Source organism: Pan paniscus, chromosome 17 (assembly GCF_029289425.2).
Source record: "Pan paniscus chromosome 17, NHGRI_mPanPan1-v2.0_pri, whole genome shotgun sequence".
Lineage (NCBI taxonomy): Eukaryota > Metazoa > Chordata > Mammalia > Primates > Hominidae > Pan > Pan paniscus.
The window spans coordinates 79697209-79713256 of record NC_073266.2 but is presented as its reverse complement, the minus strand read 5'-3'; the positions used below and the strand labels follow the sequence as shown (position 1 = coordinate 79713256).

Sequence of the window (16048 nt, the reverse complement as noted above, 5' to 3'; positions counted from 1 at the left end):
AAAAAACAATTCCATTAAAAAGTGGGCAAAGGACACGAATGGACATTTCTCAAAAGAAGACATTCATGCGGCAACAAGCATATGAAAAAAGGCTCAACATCACTGATCATTAGAGAAATGCAAATCAAAACCACAATGAAATACCATCTTAGGCCAGTCAGAATGGTGATTATTAAAAAGTCAAGAAACAACAGATGCTGGAGAGGTTGCAGAGAAATAGGAACACTTTTACACTGTTGCTGGGACTGTAAATTAGTTAAACCATTGTGGAAGACAGTGTGGTGATTCCTCTAAGATCTAGAACCAGAAATACCATTTGACCCAGCAATCCCATTACTGGGTATATGCCCAAAGGAATGTAAATCATTCTATTATAAAGATACAGGCATGTGTATCTTCATTGCAGCACTATTCACAATAGGAAAGACATGGGAATCAACCCAAATGCCCATCAATGAAAGACTGGATAAAGAAAATGTGATACATGTACACCATGGAATACTATGCAGCCAGCCATAAAAAGCAACAGGATCATGTCCTTTGCAGGCACATAGATGGAGCTGGAAGCCATTATCCTCAGCAAACTAACACAGAAACAGAAAACCAAACACCGTATGTTCTCATATATAAGTAGGAGCTGAACAATGAGAACACATGGACATGGTGGGTGAGGGGGAGAGCATCAGGAAAAATAGCTAATGCGTGCCGGGCATAATACCTAGGTGATGGGTTAATCTGTGCAGAAAACCACCATGACACATGTCTACCTATGTCACCAATCTGCACACCCTGCACATGTACCCTGGAAGTTGAAGGTGAAAAAAACAGTGCAAAAGATTGAATAGGCATTTCATAAAAAATATACTAAGCAAAAGGCACAGGAAAAGGACCTCAGAATCATTAGTCATCAGGGAAATAGAAATTAAAGCCACAATGAGACACTGCTACATTCTCACTAAAATGACAGATTAAAAAGCCCGAAAATACCAAGTGTTTAGGAGATGTACAGAAACTGCAACTCTCGTACATTGGTGGTGGAAATTTTAAATGGTCCATTTTGGAAAACAGTTTGGCAGTTTATCATAAAGACGTAAATGGGAGCTTTCTTTACAATAACACAAAACTGGAAAAAACACAAATGTCTTAAAAGACACAAATTTTTTATCCCCCCCCCTTTTGGGGATAAAACCAAAAAGGAATGATCTAGAAATACACACAAAGACATAGATGACTTTTAAAAACATGCTGAAGGCAGATACACAAAAAAATACGTTCTATGATTCTATTTATATCGAATTTTAGAACAGGCAAAACTTATCTAAAGACGTAGTTCTCAACTGGGGAAATTATGCCCTCCCCTTCCCTGGGCAATGCTGGAGACATTTTTGGTGGTCATAACTGGGGTGGCATAGGTATGGGGGTGGTTGCTAAAGGCATCTGGTGCGTAGAGGTCAGGGATGCTGTTAAACATTTCATAATACACAGGCCAGCAGCCACGGCAAAGCATTACCAGGCCCAAAATGTTGAAAGTACCCAGGCCCAGGTTGAGAAATTCTGTTCTAAGTGATCAGTGGTGGTCTAGATGGAAGTAAGGATATTGAATGAAGGAATTCTGGGGATAATAAAAATGTTCTGTATTTTATTTTATTTACTTTTATTTATTTATTTATTTTTGAGATGGAGTCTTGCTCTGTCGCCCAGGCTGGACTGCAGTGGTGGGATCTCGGCTCACTGTAACCTCTGCCTCCTGGGTTCAAGCAATTCTCTTGCCTCCGTCTCCCGTGTAGCTGGGATTACAGGTGCCCACCACCACGCCTGGCTAATTTTTGTATTTTTAGTAGAGAAGGGGTTTCACCATGTTGGCCAGGCTGGTCTCGAAATCCTGACCTCGTGATCTGGCCGCCTCATCCTCCCAAAGTGTTGGGATTACGGGCGTGAGCCACTGCACCCTGCCGATGTTCTGTATTTTAATTGTGGTAGTGACTGATTTGTCAAAACTCACCAAACTGCACACACTTAAAACGTATAAATTTTACTGTATGCAAATTTTACATCCAAGTTGATGCTAAAAAGTATAGTGCCTGTATAAGACTATGTTAAACAGTTTAATCCATTTTTTGTTTTTTAAAACACATGCACAGAAAAGACAGGTAAGGCAACTACCATTAAAGACAGGAAAAGCAAATACCATTGGTGGGATTATGGATAATTTTGAATTTTTTGTCCTGTTGTTCATTTGCTTAGTATTAAGTAAAAATTTAATAAACTTGATGTGTACACACACACATAGAGACAAACACACACACTTACATATCCAGTACCTAAAACAGGTACAAATAAATGAGGATAATAGAAAAGCACAGGTGCACATGAATATTTAATTGTGATATTTGATCATAAGACTCTAGTTATTTCAAGAAAGTATAAAAATGTATAATGCAAAGGCACTTAGAAGTAAGGTTTTACTCTAAAACACTGCTAAACTATTTAATGAGCTCAATTATAATTCTTTCAATACAAAAAGTTTGCAAGGAGGAATTTTCACTAGAAACAATGCTATGATAGCCCTAAGAAGACAGGGTGAAAAGGTCAAGAAATTCTTTAAAATTAAATGAATAAAGTTACCAACGAAGGAATAATCCATTTCACTGTATTAATACGGTTGAAAACACAGCAGATACAATTCAGTTATGTTCATCAACAGCCAGGGACTGAGCAAAGTGTGAGAAATTTATTATAAAAATGTCTCTGAAGAACTGACCAATGGAGAAAAATGGTATTGTCAACAATCACATACAAACGGGCTAAAGGCTATGATGGAGGTTTGAAAGTGTTAACAATGAAAGAAACCAAGCAACTACCTAAGCCTGGAGGAAGCATGTACAAAGGTGACATCTTAGCTAGACCTTGTCTGGTGAAAAATCATGAGATAATTTAGAAATCTTAGAAATAAGACAAAAACCAAAAAAAAAACACAAAAAAACAAACAAAAAAAGACCCACCACCACACATAACAATTTTGTTACACTACTGTCTCATTTTATAGTCTTAAAGGTCAGCAATGAGAAAATCTTTTCCCGAAAAAGAAGATTATCCTACATATTGAGTAAGGAAATTATAACTACTGAGAAAATCCCATATCCAAGGGGGAAATATATTTAAGATTCACCTTGATAGAAAATGCACTCCCTAAGCTTCCACCACGTCTACGTTTGGCAATTTAAGTCTCTGGCACTATTCAAAAGCATAGTGATTAAAAAAAAAATCAATTAGGCTGCAGTTTAAAAATTCTATATGAATACTTGTTAATATAGAATTAATATATGGCCTCATACTAAAACATCTCCATACATTAGTAAGGGAACACTGGGAATCCTACATACAGTACAGTACATCTTTGACAGTAAGTTTTCAAGCCATAAGAGATGCTTACAAATATATGGGGTAAACGATTACTCTATGCTGCTAAAAATCATTCCAAGGTAAAAAGGTCAATTCCTATCTAATGCAGAGAAAAGCCTGCAAGGTGGTGCGATGGTGAGACAGACTGCTGGTAGAACCTGTCTGCCTTGCTTCTTGGATTTCCTGTAATTTTGGACATTACTTAAATTAAGGCATTGAAACTGAATTACATCAACTTTATCTCAACAGAACAAATTTTGTGCAGCAGAAAACCCAATTTTGGCGGTGAAAAAGTCGTCCCAAAGACAAAGGGTCTTAAGTACATCTGCCTTTTCGGAGACAGCAGCAGTGTGTCCTATTCTTTCTCTCCTGGCTCAGACTCAAAGAACTACTGCAGGCAATTCAGGTAACACTATTTCCTGGTAGTGTGATTCAGGTAACTGGAGAAAAAGGAAAATGCTTAAAGCAATAAACTAGTATAAAAGGGAACCTTCTGGAGTCCCGTAATAGCCAGTGAACTAGAAACTCTTGATATTTTATAGATACTGACACCAGTAGGGGAGCCAGGAGCCAAGTGCAACACCAGCCAAGGGTTGGAAGCAGGCAGAGAGAACAGTCATTGCCTGATCCTCTTGCTTCCACCGCAAAAGAGCGCCCCCACCCCAATACTCTCGTTCCTTAAAATGTCCCTATCGGGACCCACGCAGAAATACCCCCTCTCCCCTACAGTAACTCCGTACAATCCCAAATACCCTGCCGGAGTGTGACAGGCTGCGTCCACTTACTGAGCTGTCCCCCGCCCGACGCTGTACTCGGTTCCCGACCTCCAGCGCCCCCAACGCCGGCTGCTCCAGGGACCCCTGGCGCCCCCATCCCCGGCGGGGTTCCACTTTGCCTCTCGAAGTTGCCTGGATTGGAGAAGTAGTCGCGCAGCCGAGGCAGCTCCCGGCCACTCTCTAACAGCTCGGTATGCAGCTCCAGGGCGGTCAGCAAGTATTGATCGCGCAACAGCTGAGCAGCGATCGCATCAATTGACAATCGGGCCGGGGTCTCCCCGGTGCCCCCCAGGGCCACTGCAGCCGCCGACGCCTCCCCAGGGAGCCCTGGCCGCGCACTGCTTCCTAAGGCCACGGGATCCTGTGGCGACAGCGAGCCCGCAGAGCCAGGATCTAGGCCGCTTCCGGCACCCAGCCGAAGTACTGCCCGCCGTTCCTCTGTTGCAGCTACCTCGTCATCGTCCTCATCCGAATCGCTGAGAAATGGATTCACGCCGCCACCACTGCCACTACCTCCAGGCGCCATCGCCGCCATCTTATCCTGTCAGGAGTGTGGGCGCCTCCCTGACTGGTTCCGACAGGCCGCAGCCCGAATCCTCTAGGCCTCAGGGGACACAGCGCACCTCCACAGCCCCGGCCGGACCACGTCCTGCCTCCCGACTTAGAGACAAGGAGTACGCTCCAAGGCAGGAGATCCGGATGCAGCTGCACCTGATGCCTCAGCCTCTGCTGCACCAGCAGCCCGGCTCTGCAGGCGTCTTCCTGGTCTCCAGTCTCGCGAGAACTGGAGCGTGCCCTGCCCCTCTCCCCGATTTAGCCCCGCCCCAGCCCCGCCCCAGCCCACTTCAGCTCCGCCCATTCCCAGCGCCAGATAGCAAAGATTGAAGGCCCCGCTCTCCGCTCAAAAGCAAAACTCCACCCACGACTCCTCCATGATTGGTCAGAGAAGGAAGGCGTGGAGCGGACTGACGGGAGACTGGCCCGAGAATTATCGCGAGAGCAGCAGCGGCCGGGCAGGTGTTGGGGGCGTTCCGGGATTGAGGGGTGGTTGTAGTGGTGGCTTAGGAATACTCTCCCGGCTATCGCTTCAGTGGGTAGAGGGGACCACTGCCCGAGAGCTTTAATGGAGCTGGGTCCTGCCTTCGCGCTGAGGAGCCCTCGTTTTCGAGATCAGGCCTGACCGGGATAAGCTCCAGGTAAAGTTCAGGGACCAGTGCGCGGAGGGTGTCGGCGCCCAAACTGTGGTGTCGCGCCCGCGGACGCGCTGTTTCCCTACTGCGCTGCACTTTTTCTCGCTATTTGCTGCCAGTGGTGACATTTTGTCCCCATGGATAGCAAGTGCCCAGGCCTGTAGTCAGAATGTGACTTCCTTTCTTTTCCCTTCTCTGCCACATGCTTGCACACTCGGGAGGCCTAGCGACAGCACGACTTGTCAGCCCCGGAGGTGGTCCTGCCTGTGGGTGGGGACGGGGGCTGGAGAGATTAAACGGAAAAGGGAACGCTGAGGTTGGCATTTGCCTGGATCTGGGAACATCGTCGAGTTGGAAAACAAATTGTTAGGTGCTCAATAAACGCTTAGGATTTAATACACGATTTACACAACAGGGACCCTTCAGAATATCAAATGCTGTCTCACCAGTAGACAGATAAGTAAACTTAAGCCAAGAGTGGTTGTTATAAAATCAGCTCCACGCCGGGCGCGGTGGCTCACGCCTGTAATCCCAGCACTTTGGGAGGCCGAACCGGGCGGATCACGAGGTCGGGAGTTCGAGACCAGCCTGACCAACATGGTGAAACCCCTTCTCTACTAAAAACACAAAAATTAGTTGGGCGTGGTGGCGCACGCCTGCAATCCCAGCTACTCAGGAGGCTGAGGCAGGAGAATCGCTTGAACCCCGGAGGCGAAGATTGCAGTGAGCCGAGGTCGCGCCACTGCACTCCAGCCTGGGCGACAGAACGAGACTCCGTCTCAAAAAAAAAAAAAAAAAAAATTCAATTCCGCTAATAAGGAGTCAAAGGAATTAACATCATTTCTCTTATGTCCCAAACGATTCTTTATCCACTGTCTCCTGCAACATTTCTGACTCGTTCATGCAGGCTAGAATCAAGGTTTTGGAACTTAGAACTATTTTAAAAGTTGAATGCTTCAGAGAGTTTTGATTTTTTTGATGAAATGTTAGCATATAAAGTACATATCCTAAGTTTAGAAGATCAACGTTTATCTTTTATGTCATTCCTTGATTATGATCTGAAAAGGTAAAGGAATTTCCAGTCAATACAATTAGACTGCTATTTCTTATGGCTCCTATTTTTTTCACACACAAATGACCACTTTTGCAGGCTTTAGATTTCCTTTCTTAGTGTACAGCTTCCAGTAAATGCCGAAGTACATAGGCAGTAGTAATTAGTGCTATCAGGTAAGTGACATATTACATTCAGTGTGTAGTAAACATTCCACAGTAAAGTATCTCCCGTTAGCTCCATGGAAAAATTAAAATAGACGATTCTTACATAACCTTAGGTCAGGTTATTGGTTTACATGTAAAAGTATGCCAACAGTTAAGAGTAGGCTTTAATTTCAATTTACCCAGGCTCCATAAACTAAAATTTTCATTTGAATGGGGATTTGGGTTTTTAAAATTTTATTTTTGCTAGAAGTTTAAAAAAAAAGTACCAAGAATTTAAACTATTTTTTTTATAGGACATTAGTTCCCAATGTTTTAATGATAAATAGTTTTCTGTGCCATATATTAAAAGTAAAACATGGGGAAAAAAATCCCCCCAAATAGAATTGAAATGGCAAATACTGTATCCTGTTAGAGATTTCTTAGCAAAAGGGATTGCTGATCCATATTTTAGTTGAATTTTCCAGAGAGATTAAAATGGAACCAGTTTCTGGAATCCAGGAATGGAGGATTAGTGAATGGCATGGGAAGGGCATGATTAGAAATGGATTGTTTATATACAATATTTCCATCTCCATGATTGGGAAATTGAGAAATCTCCTGCATTTAGGATTCCTGAAGAGGATTATGCTTATAAGATAGAAAAGCTTAAGTTCAGATCCCAATTCTACTCATTATTTATTGTGAGACCTTGAAAAAGTTACCTAACTTCTCAGCCTCACTTGCATTCGTCTATCAAAGGGGATAAGGGAAGTACACAGAATTGAGAATGTTCTTGTCCCAGTGCCTGGTACCTGCTACACAATAACTGTTACTGTGGTCACTTATTAATTATTGAAATATTAGTATGTGTTGAGAACATTTGACAAGTGTTTAAAAATAAAACTAATATCAATCGTTTTGGCAGTGCAAGCCTGAAAAAGCAATTAAGTCAGTAGGGCTGAAGGGAGTTATCTTTAATTTGGGGTCTCAGTTCTAAAACACAAGTTGAAAATAGATTTAAAATGTTTCCTCAGAGAGTTGTAAGAACTTGCATGTAGAGGAATTCTTCCCATACAAATCTGTGGTTTTCTGCTTCTATTTCTGCCTCCTATCCTATAACCATGAACTTGTGTGTTTGATCTTGTAAGCCCATTAGAAATCAACTGCCCAGTCTTCCCAGTATGTACTTTTCTTTTCCACAATACACAGAGGTTTGGTTATTCGTGAATAATGTATAAGTAACACACACTGGAATATTAAAAATTACCGATCACTACTTATAATAATTTATTATTAATAGTGTTGGGAAATTTCCTTTCTACTTAGTAAGATTTTCATTAATCTAGGCCCTTACAACTAATGTTTCATCTGACTGATAGTTATTAAAGCTTGTGCCTTAGCAATGAAGATGTAAAAGATGCCTTTTTTCAAAGCATGTCAATCATTTTAGTATTTAAAAAATTATTTTAGGTTTTAATAGTCTTAAAAGAACCACAAGTAATATTCTGAATGCAAGTTTTGGTTGACTTGAGGTTTTAGTAATACCTCATGTTTTATTGTTTTTCAGTGTGTGGTAAACATCCACAGATAAACTAGATAACTTGTATTGGTACATGCATATATCTTTTTAAAATTTTAATAGTTATGCATTTGTTTTGGAGGTATTTCTTTTTCAATAAATCTGAATAAATTGTGATTTTCTTTAAAGAGAAGTATTAAGTAATATTTAGTATTAAGCAATTAAACTAATTAAAATAAGTAGTGAATGCTGATATTTTGTAATAACTGCAATTTTATTTACATTAATAGTAAATTACTTTATCATAAAAGGTTTAATTTTTTTTTTAAGTATTTTCAGTCTTCACATCTTGTTCTGGAGGAACAAAAACAGAAGCAGGGCATCCTCTAGTGGCTGTAGTGCACATTGCATTTACCCTTGAAATGGTAATTCGAAATAATTTATTCAGCAAACATTTGAGTCCTTACTAAGTGCATAAGACTCTGATGGGTGTTGGAGATGCCCCGTCCTGCTGTCATGGAATTGTGGTGAAGTGACAGAGACGGACATTAATTCAAATAGTCGTAGACAAAGCTATGTAATTACAAACTGAAGTAAAAGTTTTCGTTTCTGACTTGACCTGCATAGTCCCTGAGGAAGTGATGCTTGAAATGGAATGTTAGGAGAGAGTGGAAGATAGGTTGCAAGTACATTCTGCAGAGAGGAATTGAGCCTACGAAGGTCTTATAGCAGTGGGATACTTGAATAAAAGAAGGGGCCAGTGATGTGAGATGTTACAAAGTAAAGGGGAGTGCTATGAGACAGGGTTAGAAAAGAAGGCAGAGGCTAGTCTATAAAAGACCTTGTTAGTCACATTAAGGATTTTAGTCTAGATTAGTAGGTGAAAAGGTACTGGAGAGTTTTTTTTTTTTCAGCTGTGACTTCATTTTTAAATTTATTTTTTAATTAACATAAACGATTTTATGTATTCATTGTGTACATGATGTTCTTCAGTATATATACATTGTGAAATGCTCAAATCTAGCTAAGTAACAAATGCATTACCTTACACATAGTTATCATTTTTGTGATGAGAAATTTGAACATCTACCCTCTTAGCAGTTTTCAAGAATACAATATATCATCATTAACTAGAGTCACCATGCTGTACAACAGAGCTCTTGAACTTATTCCTTCTATCTAACTCTAATATGAATGCTTTGATCAGTATCTCTACAATTGCCCCTCCCTGTGGAACTACCCCAGCCTCTGGTAACCACCATGCTGCTTCTAATTCAGTGGGGGTCAACTTTCTTAAGTTCCACATAGGAGTGAAATCATGCAGTATTTGTGTTTCTGCACCTGGCTTATTTCACTTAGCATACCAGGCTTCAGGAACATCCATATTGTTGCAAACGTGTCTTTTGACTTTAAAGACAGTGAATGCTTCACAGAAGGCACTGGAGAGTTTTATACAAGGGGTAAGATGTTCAGATTTTCTTTTGAAAAAAGAAAAGCAAGTAATACTCTGGCTACATGGCAAGAAATGGATCAGAGAAGGGTTAGAGTATATAGGGGTGACCTATTCCTGCATTGCAGTAGTTCGCACAAGAGATGGTATACATCTTAAATTATAGAGGTGTCAATGGAGATTAAGACAAATGAACAGATTCAAGAAACACAAAGTGGACAATTGTTAGATTAAATAAAGGGGAAGAATAGGGTGTAAAGAACGGTGCCTATTTCTCAGACTTACATACTTGGTGGGAAGATGGTGCCACCTACTGAGATTGTGAACACTAAGGATTTAGTAGGTAGTGGACAAGGCTCATGGGAAATGTTATGAATTTGGTTTTAAACCTACTCAGTTTGAGTGTCTTTGAAATGTCCATGTAGATTTATAAAGGTTCGAGTTACATATATGGATTTGGAGCTATAATTTGTTGAGACTTTTGCATATTAGGTGATAACTGAAGCCACAGATATGATGAAACTTGCCAGGATAGAAAGTATCGAGTGGGAAGAAAAGACAGCTGAGGACCAAGTTTTGAGTAACTCCAAAATTTAGTGATCAGATAGAGACTGTTCAACATTGGTCAGAGGTGTAGGTGAAAAATGAAAGCAGTAATGTTCATAGAAGCCAGGTGAAACAGCCTATTAAAAAGGAGAAGGCATCTGGGCATGGTGGCTCATGCCTGTAATCCCACCACTTTGGGAGGACAAGGTGGGTGGATCACCTGAGGTCAGGAGTTTGAGACCAGCCTGGCCAACATGGTGAAACCCCATCTCTACTAAAAATACAAAATTACCTGGGCATGATGCTGTGTGCCTGTAATCCCAGCTCCTTGGGAGGCTGAGGCAGGAGAATTGCTTGAACCCGGGAGGTGGAGGTTGCAGTGAGCCGAGATTGCGCCACTGCACTCCAGCCTGGGTGATAGATAGGGCGAGACTCTGTCTAAAAAGAAATAAAAATAAAAAGGTTAAGGCGACTGGGCCCAGCAACTCACACCTGTAATCCCAGCACTTTAGGAGGCCGAGGTGAGTAGATGACTTGAGCCCAGGAGTTCAAGACCAGCCTGGGCAACATGGCAAGACCCCCGCTCTACAAAAAATACAAAAATTAGCTGAATGTGGTGAACATGCACCTGTGGTCCCAGCTACTTGGGAAGCTGAGGTGGGAGGATCACTTAGCCCAGGAAGCTTAGGTTGCTTAGAAAATGAAGACTAAAAAATAGCTATTAGATTTTGCACTGTTAACTGTCTTTACTTTCTAATGAAGTAATGACAATAGGGTTTAAGTTGTTTGAGATTTAGGTGGTCAGGAAAAAAAAGAGGTCACATTCAGTCTTTTCAAGAAGTTTGACTGTGTTGGGGAGAAAAGGGCAATAGATATTTAAATTTTTTTTTATTAATACTGATATTTATGAGATGTATCCTTTTCAGAAATATAGTATTTCATTATGAATAAACAATTTATCTGTTCCCTATGGTTAGATATTGTTTCCAATTTTTTATTATTACAAATAGCAAAAGCCAAGATTTGAATGTAAAGGTTTAAAACCTGTTTCTGATGTGTAATTTTATCATAGTAAATTCTACACTAGTAGCAGTACTAATACTTGTGAGCTGGTTAAAAACATAAGCTGATGTCTACCTCACACCGTAAACAAATAATTATTTTTGTTTCAGAGGACACAAACCAACACAAATAAATTTTAAATAATGAAAGGTAAAAACAAAAATCTGAAACTATTAGAAGAATATATGTGACATAAGAACCAGGGAAGTTTTCTTCTATAGTACAAGACACAAAAAACTCACACCAGAAAGGATAAATGTTTGACAAATTTTACTGTATTAAAGTTGAAAATTTCATTTTAACAAAAGGCCCTATGAACAAAATTTATATATAAATGTGTATATCTAGCTATGTATAAACATACACACACTTTATAAACATACACACACATATAATTTTAATGTACAAATCAAATAAAAGGTCAATAACCCTAATCCTATCTGATCAAAGGATATGAATAGGCAATTGAAAGGAAGAGAGACCCAACTGGCCAATAAAAACTTGAAAAAATTTTCATACTCACTAGTAATCAGGCAAATACATATTCAAATAACAGGATGCCAATTTGGCCTGTTCAAATTGTCTTAAGGTAAATATGACAGTATCAAGCAGTTAGGGGGATTTAGAGATATAGAAGCTTTCATACATTGCTGGAGAGTATCTAAATTAGTATGGACACTTTGCCAGTCACTTGTAAAGTTGAAAATTTTGTTTATTAGAGCAATTCCACTTATAGAGGTGGCTTTCAATCTTATTGGTCCATAGAATAATTTGAAATAAAACTCAGTACAGGTTATATACATGCAAGAATATTGATGTGTGGATACACAGGAAATAAACAGACTTTTTCAAAATAATCATATACTACTTCTGAAGTACTTTGTGATGTGATATATTCTATATTTTATCCGATCCTATTGTACTGTATTCTATTTCATTTTTTAAAAACAGGAAAGAAGGCTAATTGCAGTCCATGAAATTATTTTGTTATGGGTCACTACTCTACAGTAGGTAAAAATTCTAAAAATCTCCACCTTTACCATAAGAGAGCAGCTTAATTGCCATATTATTTGTAATCGTGACAACTGCGAGCAATGTTGATCAGCAGGATAGTGTTCAATTAAATTGTAATAGAGTCATATAATAGAATATAGGTCTTGAATGTTTAAGATCATTTATAAGGCTTTTTTGGTAGTACTGATTAGAATAAGCTTATAAAAGAAATAATGGCTTTGCATCTATACTGGTAAAAATTAATTTCAAGTAAGGTGGGGAAAGCAGGAGTGGAAATGATGATGATTATAATATTAATGTAATCTTGTAGAATGACAGATGGCTTTTATTTATGTATGTATTTATTTATTTTGAGACAGGGTCTCACTTTGTCACCCAGGCTGGAGTGCAGTGGCGTGATCTCAGCTCACTGGCAGCCTCGAACTCCGGGGTTCAAGCAATCCTCCTGCCTCAGCCCCACAAGTAGCTGGGACTACAGGCATGTGCCACCATGCCTGACTAATTTTTTTCATTTTTTGTAGAGATGGGGTTTCACCACATTGCCCAGGCTGGTCTCAAACTCCTGAGCTCAAGTAATCCACCTGCCTCGGCCTCATAAAGTGCTAGGATTACAGGTGTGAGCCATCAGGCCTGACCGACAGATGGCTTTTAATTACACAATTGACTGGGTTTAACATATATACTCTTCATATAGAAGAACATCAGTTTATGTAGGTGCCTCGTGATCTCAGGAGGTGGAGTGTAACTCCTCACTCTTTAAGTGTTGGCTGCATGTAGTGACTTCCTACCAAAAACTATAGTATGAAATGGGGGAACATTTACATGGAGAAACTTTACAGTGAACTTTACAGAGGAGAAACTGAACAAACCGCTTCAGCCAAGTGGTCAAGTTTTATATTAACAGTTTAGTAAGTCATGTTGACAGTACCCTTAATATGATGTGAAGAAAATGGTACTTTATGTATGTATGTTTCCTCTCCTGAACCTATAACCCCAGACTTACCATGAGGAAAACATCAGATAAATCCCAATAGCAAGACATTATACAAAATCTCTGACCAGTACTCCTCAAAACTCACAAGGTCATCAAAACAAGCAAAGTCTGAGAAATTATCACAGCCAAGAGAAGCCTAAGGAGATATGGTGACTAGCTGCCCTGTGGTATCCTGGTAGAGTTTCTGGAACAGAAAAAGGATATGAGATACAGATAAAAGATTTTGAACTCAAGTGGGCATGAATCATCTAAAGAACTAATAACCTCTATTCTACTTGCCATGAGAAAATTTGAAGATTAGTTCTCATGGGATTTTGTAAAGTCACATAGAGTTTACAATTAAAAATGACATAAATCTTGATGAAAAAATATATACCCCAGAATAATAAGCAAATGAACTAGTGCTAATTATATGGCTTAATAGTTTATCTGATAATCTTGTGTGCAGGCTCCAAGTACTATCTTACAGTTTTTCATTCCTCTTCTTCTTTTTTTTTTTTTTTAAGTGGGTCTTGCTATGTTCCCAGGCTAGCCTTGAATTCCTAGGCTCAAGCAATCCTCCCGCCTCACCCTCCTAAGTAGCCGGGACTACCAGCTCTGTCTTACAGTTTTGGCTGGTTTTACTTCACATCATAGGTTTGTGTATTTTTAGTAAATGTTGAAGTGGTTAAGAACACAATCTCTAGGTGACATTACCGAAAATGGCAGAGTACGGTGGTTTATTATAAGGGTTAGTTCCTCCACTGAGACAAGCATAAGGGGGCAGAGTGACAGGATCAACTGTTTTGGGATTCTAAAATCTGGTCTGACATTTACAGCAACCAGGAGACTGCATAATGAAGAAGAGGGCAGCTGAATTTCAGAGTGCTGTGGCATTTAATCCACTGATTACCATCCTCATTCACCATTGTGGCAATGGCAGCAGCTGTGGGGACTACGGCCCACATTTCTGGTGTGACTTTCTCGTATTTAGTATGGACTTTGTTCTTAAAATACTGTGGTTGTGCATTTTGATCTGTCTAGTGGTTTCCTGAGTGACCAATGTAGAGGCTGAATTTTGTCCCATCTTTATCCCCTGCAAAAATTACATGTAATGCATGCCCAGAAAGATCCTGAGAGGTGCCTACGCTTCTACCTTTGGAAGATCTGTGAGCACTAGACAAGCAGAAGGTGAAGGCTAAGGCAGAAGTGTAGGTGGCCAAGCTTAGTGTGAGAGTACTTCAGCTGAGAGCCAGACTACAAAAACTTGGGAGAGTACTATTTGTTTTTGTTTTAGGCATTTAAGGAAACCTAAATCTGCCATTGGCTGATCAGTAAGATAACAAGAGACTTTAATGACCATAAACAAAAGGAATAAAGTCTTTGCAAAAATAGTTTGGAAAAGTTACTAAACGAAAGGCTGAACCCTTCAAAAATCAAAAGAAAATGCCAGAATTCTGGAATCTGATTTCTAGAATTACTGCATTATAATATTCAAAATATAAATTTCAACAGAAAGTTACAAAAAAGCATATAAAGACTCAGGAAAGGATGGCATATTCACAGAAAAAAATAAACAAATTGGTGGAAGCCACCCTTGAGGAAGTCCTGACATTGGACTTAGTAGACAAAGACGTTAATCGTCTGTCTTAAATATGTCAAAATGCTATGGGAAACCATAGACAAAGAACTAAAGGAAGTCAGGAAAGTGATGTATGAATGAGATAAGAGCATCAGAAGAGATATAAATTATTAGAATGAACCAAATAGAAATACTGGAGCTTAGCAGTACAATAGTTGAAACAAACTGTTCACAAGAGGGATTCAGCAGCAAATTTGAACAGGTGGAAGAAAGAGTCAATGAACTTGAAAATGGGGCAATTGCAATTATAGAAGCAGAAAGAAAAAGAAATGAAGAAAAGTGAACAAAACCATAGGGACCTATGGGACACCATCTTTAATTCATAAGCTTTTTAGTATGGTTTATGCCAATGTGAACATTAAATCACTGATAGTCTGTAAGTGTAGCAAATCATGTTTGACAAGAACAAAGGTTACCTGAAATCAGAGCTATCCATAAAACTTGTGGTGGTTTATAATTACAACAGTGTATCTTTTGAGTATAGATTCAGACTCCAATTTTTTTTTTTTACTTTTTATTTAAAAATAATTTTTAGATCTGTGGAAAAGTTGCAAAAACAGTACAGAGTTCCAGTACACCCTTTACTCAACTTCACCTAATGTAAACATCTTATGTAAACATCATATAATTATCAAAACCAGTACATTAGTATTTGTATAATACTATTAACTACAGATCTTAGTTGAAGTTAACTAGTTTTTCCACTATTTTCTATTTTCTCATCCAGTTTCCCTTGTTGTGTTTAGGTAAGTCTCTTTAACCTCCTCCATTCTTTTACAGAGTACTTGCCCATTATTTTGTAGGCTGTCTCAGTTTGGATCTATCTGATATATTACCATTATTAGATTGAGATTATACATTTTTAACAAGAATACCACATGTTCTTTTGCCAAGACTACCATGTTTTGCCTTTCTCGGTGCATCTGGTTAGGGTTACATGATGTTAGTATGTCTTACTATTGGTTATGTTAACCATGACCACTTGGTTAAATGGTGTCTGACTATTTTCTCCATTGTTAGTATTTTTCCCTTTGTAAGGAATAAATATTTGGAGAAGTTTCTTTAAGACTGCAAATATCCTGTTTCCCTGAAACTTTGATCCATTGATTTTAGCATTTATCAATGGATCTTGGTGGCAATAATTACTGTGATGTTTGCCTAGTTATAATTTTATATCTCCCTCATTCCTGCTACCTGAATTAATTGAAATTATTCTGTAAAAAAGAGATATGGGATTCTAAACTCATTAATATCTCATTGTATTCTGGTAGAGATAA

General features: G+C 39.3%; 2 protein-coding genes across 24 annotated transcripts in view; one reads left to right on the top strand and one right to left on the bottom strand.

The window, feature by feature from the left end:
• RELCH (RAB11 binding and LisH domain, coiled-coil and HEAT repeat containing) overlaps window positions 1-4971 on the bottom strand; it is a 119868-nt gene extending 114897 nt beyond the window's left edge. For 3 of the 12 annotated variants that reach the window (XM_034943895.3, XM_003827267.6, XM_014342363.4), the window contains exon 1: window positions 4188-4967. In XM_034943895.3, coding sequence (XP_034799786.1) covers window positions 4188-4713 — 526 coding nt within the window. In that variant the 5' untranslated portion in view covers window positions 4714-4967. Of the gene's footprint in view, window positions 1-4187 lie in introns of all 12 variants that reach the window. The other 9 variants (XM_055102505.2, XM_063597352.1, XM_055102508.2 and 6 more) reach the window with 5 other exon arrangements.
• Window positions 4970-16048, top strand: part of PIGN (phosphatidylinositol glycan anchor biosynthesis class N) — a 141773-nt gene continuing 130694 nt past the window's right edge. For 3 of the 12 annotated variants that reach the window (XM_034943903.3, XM_034943902.3, XM_055102510.2), the window contains exon 1: window positions 5094-5374. The gene's annotated coding sequence lies outside the window, so the exon portion shown is untranslated. Of the gene's footprint in view, window positions 5375-13378; window positions 14103-16048 lie in introns of those variants that run through there. The other 9 variants (XM_055102512.2, XM_014342372.4, XM_055102518.2 and 6 more) reach the window with 6 other exon arrangements.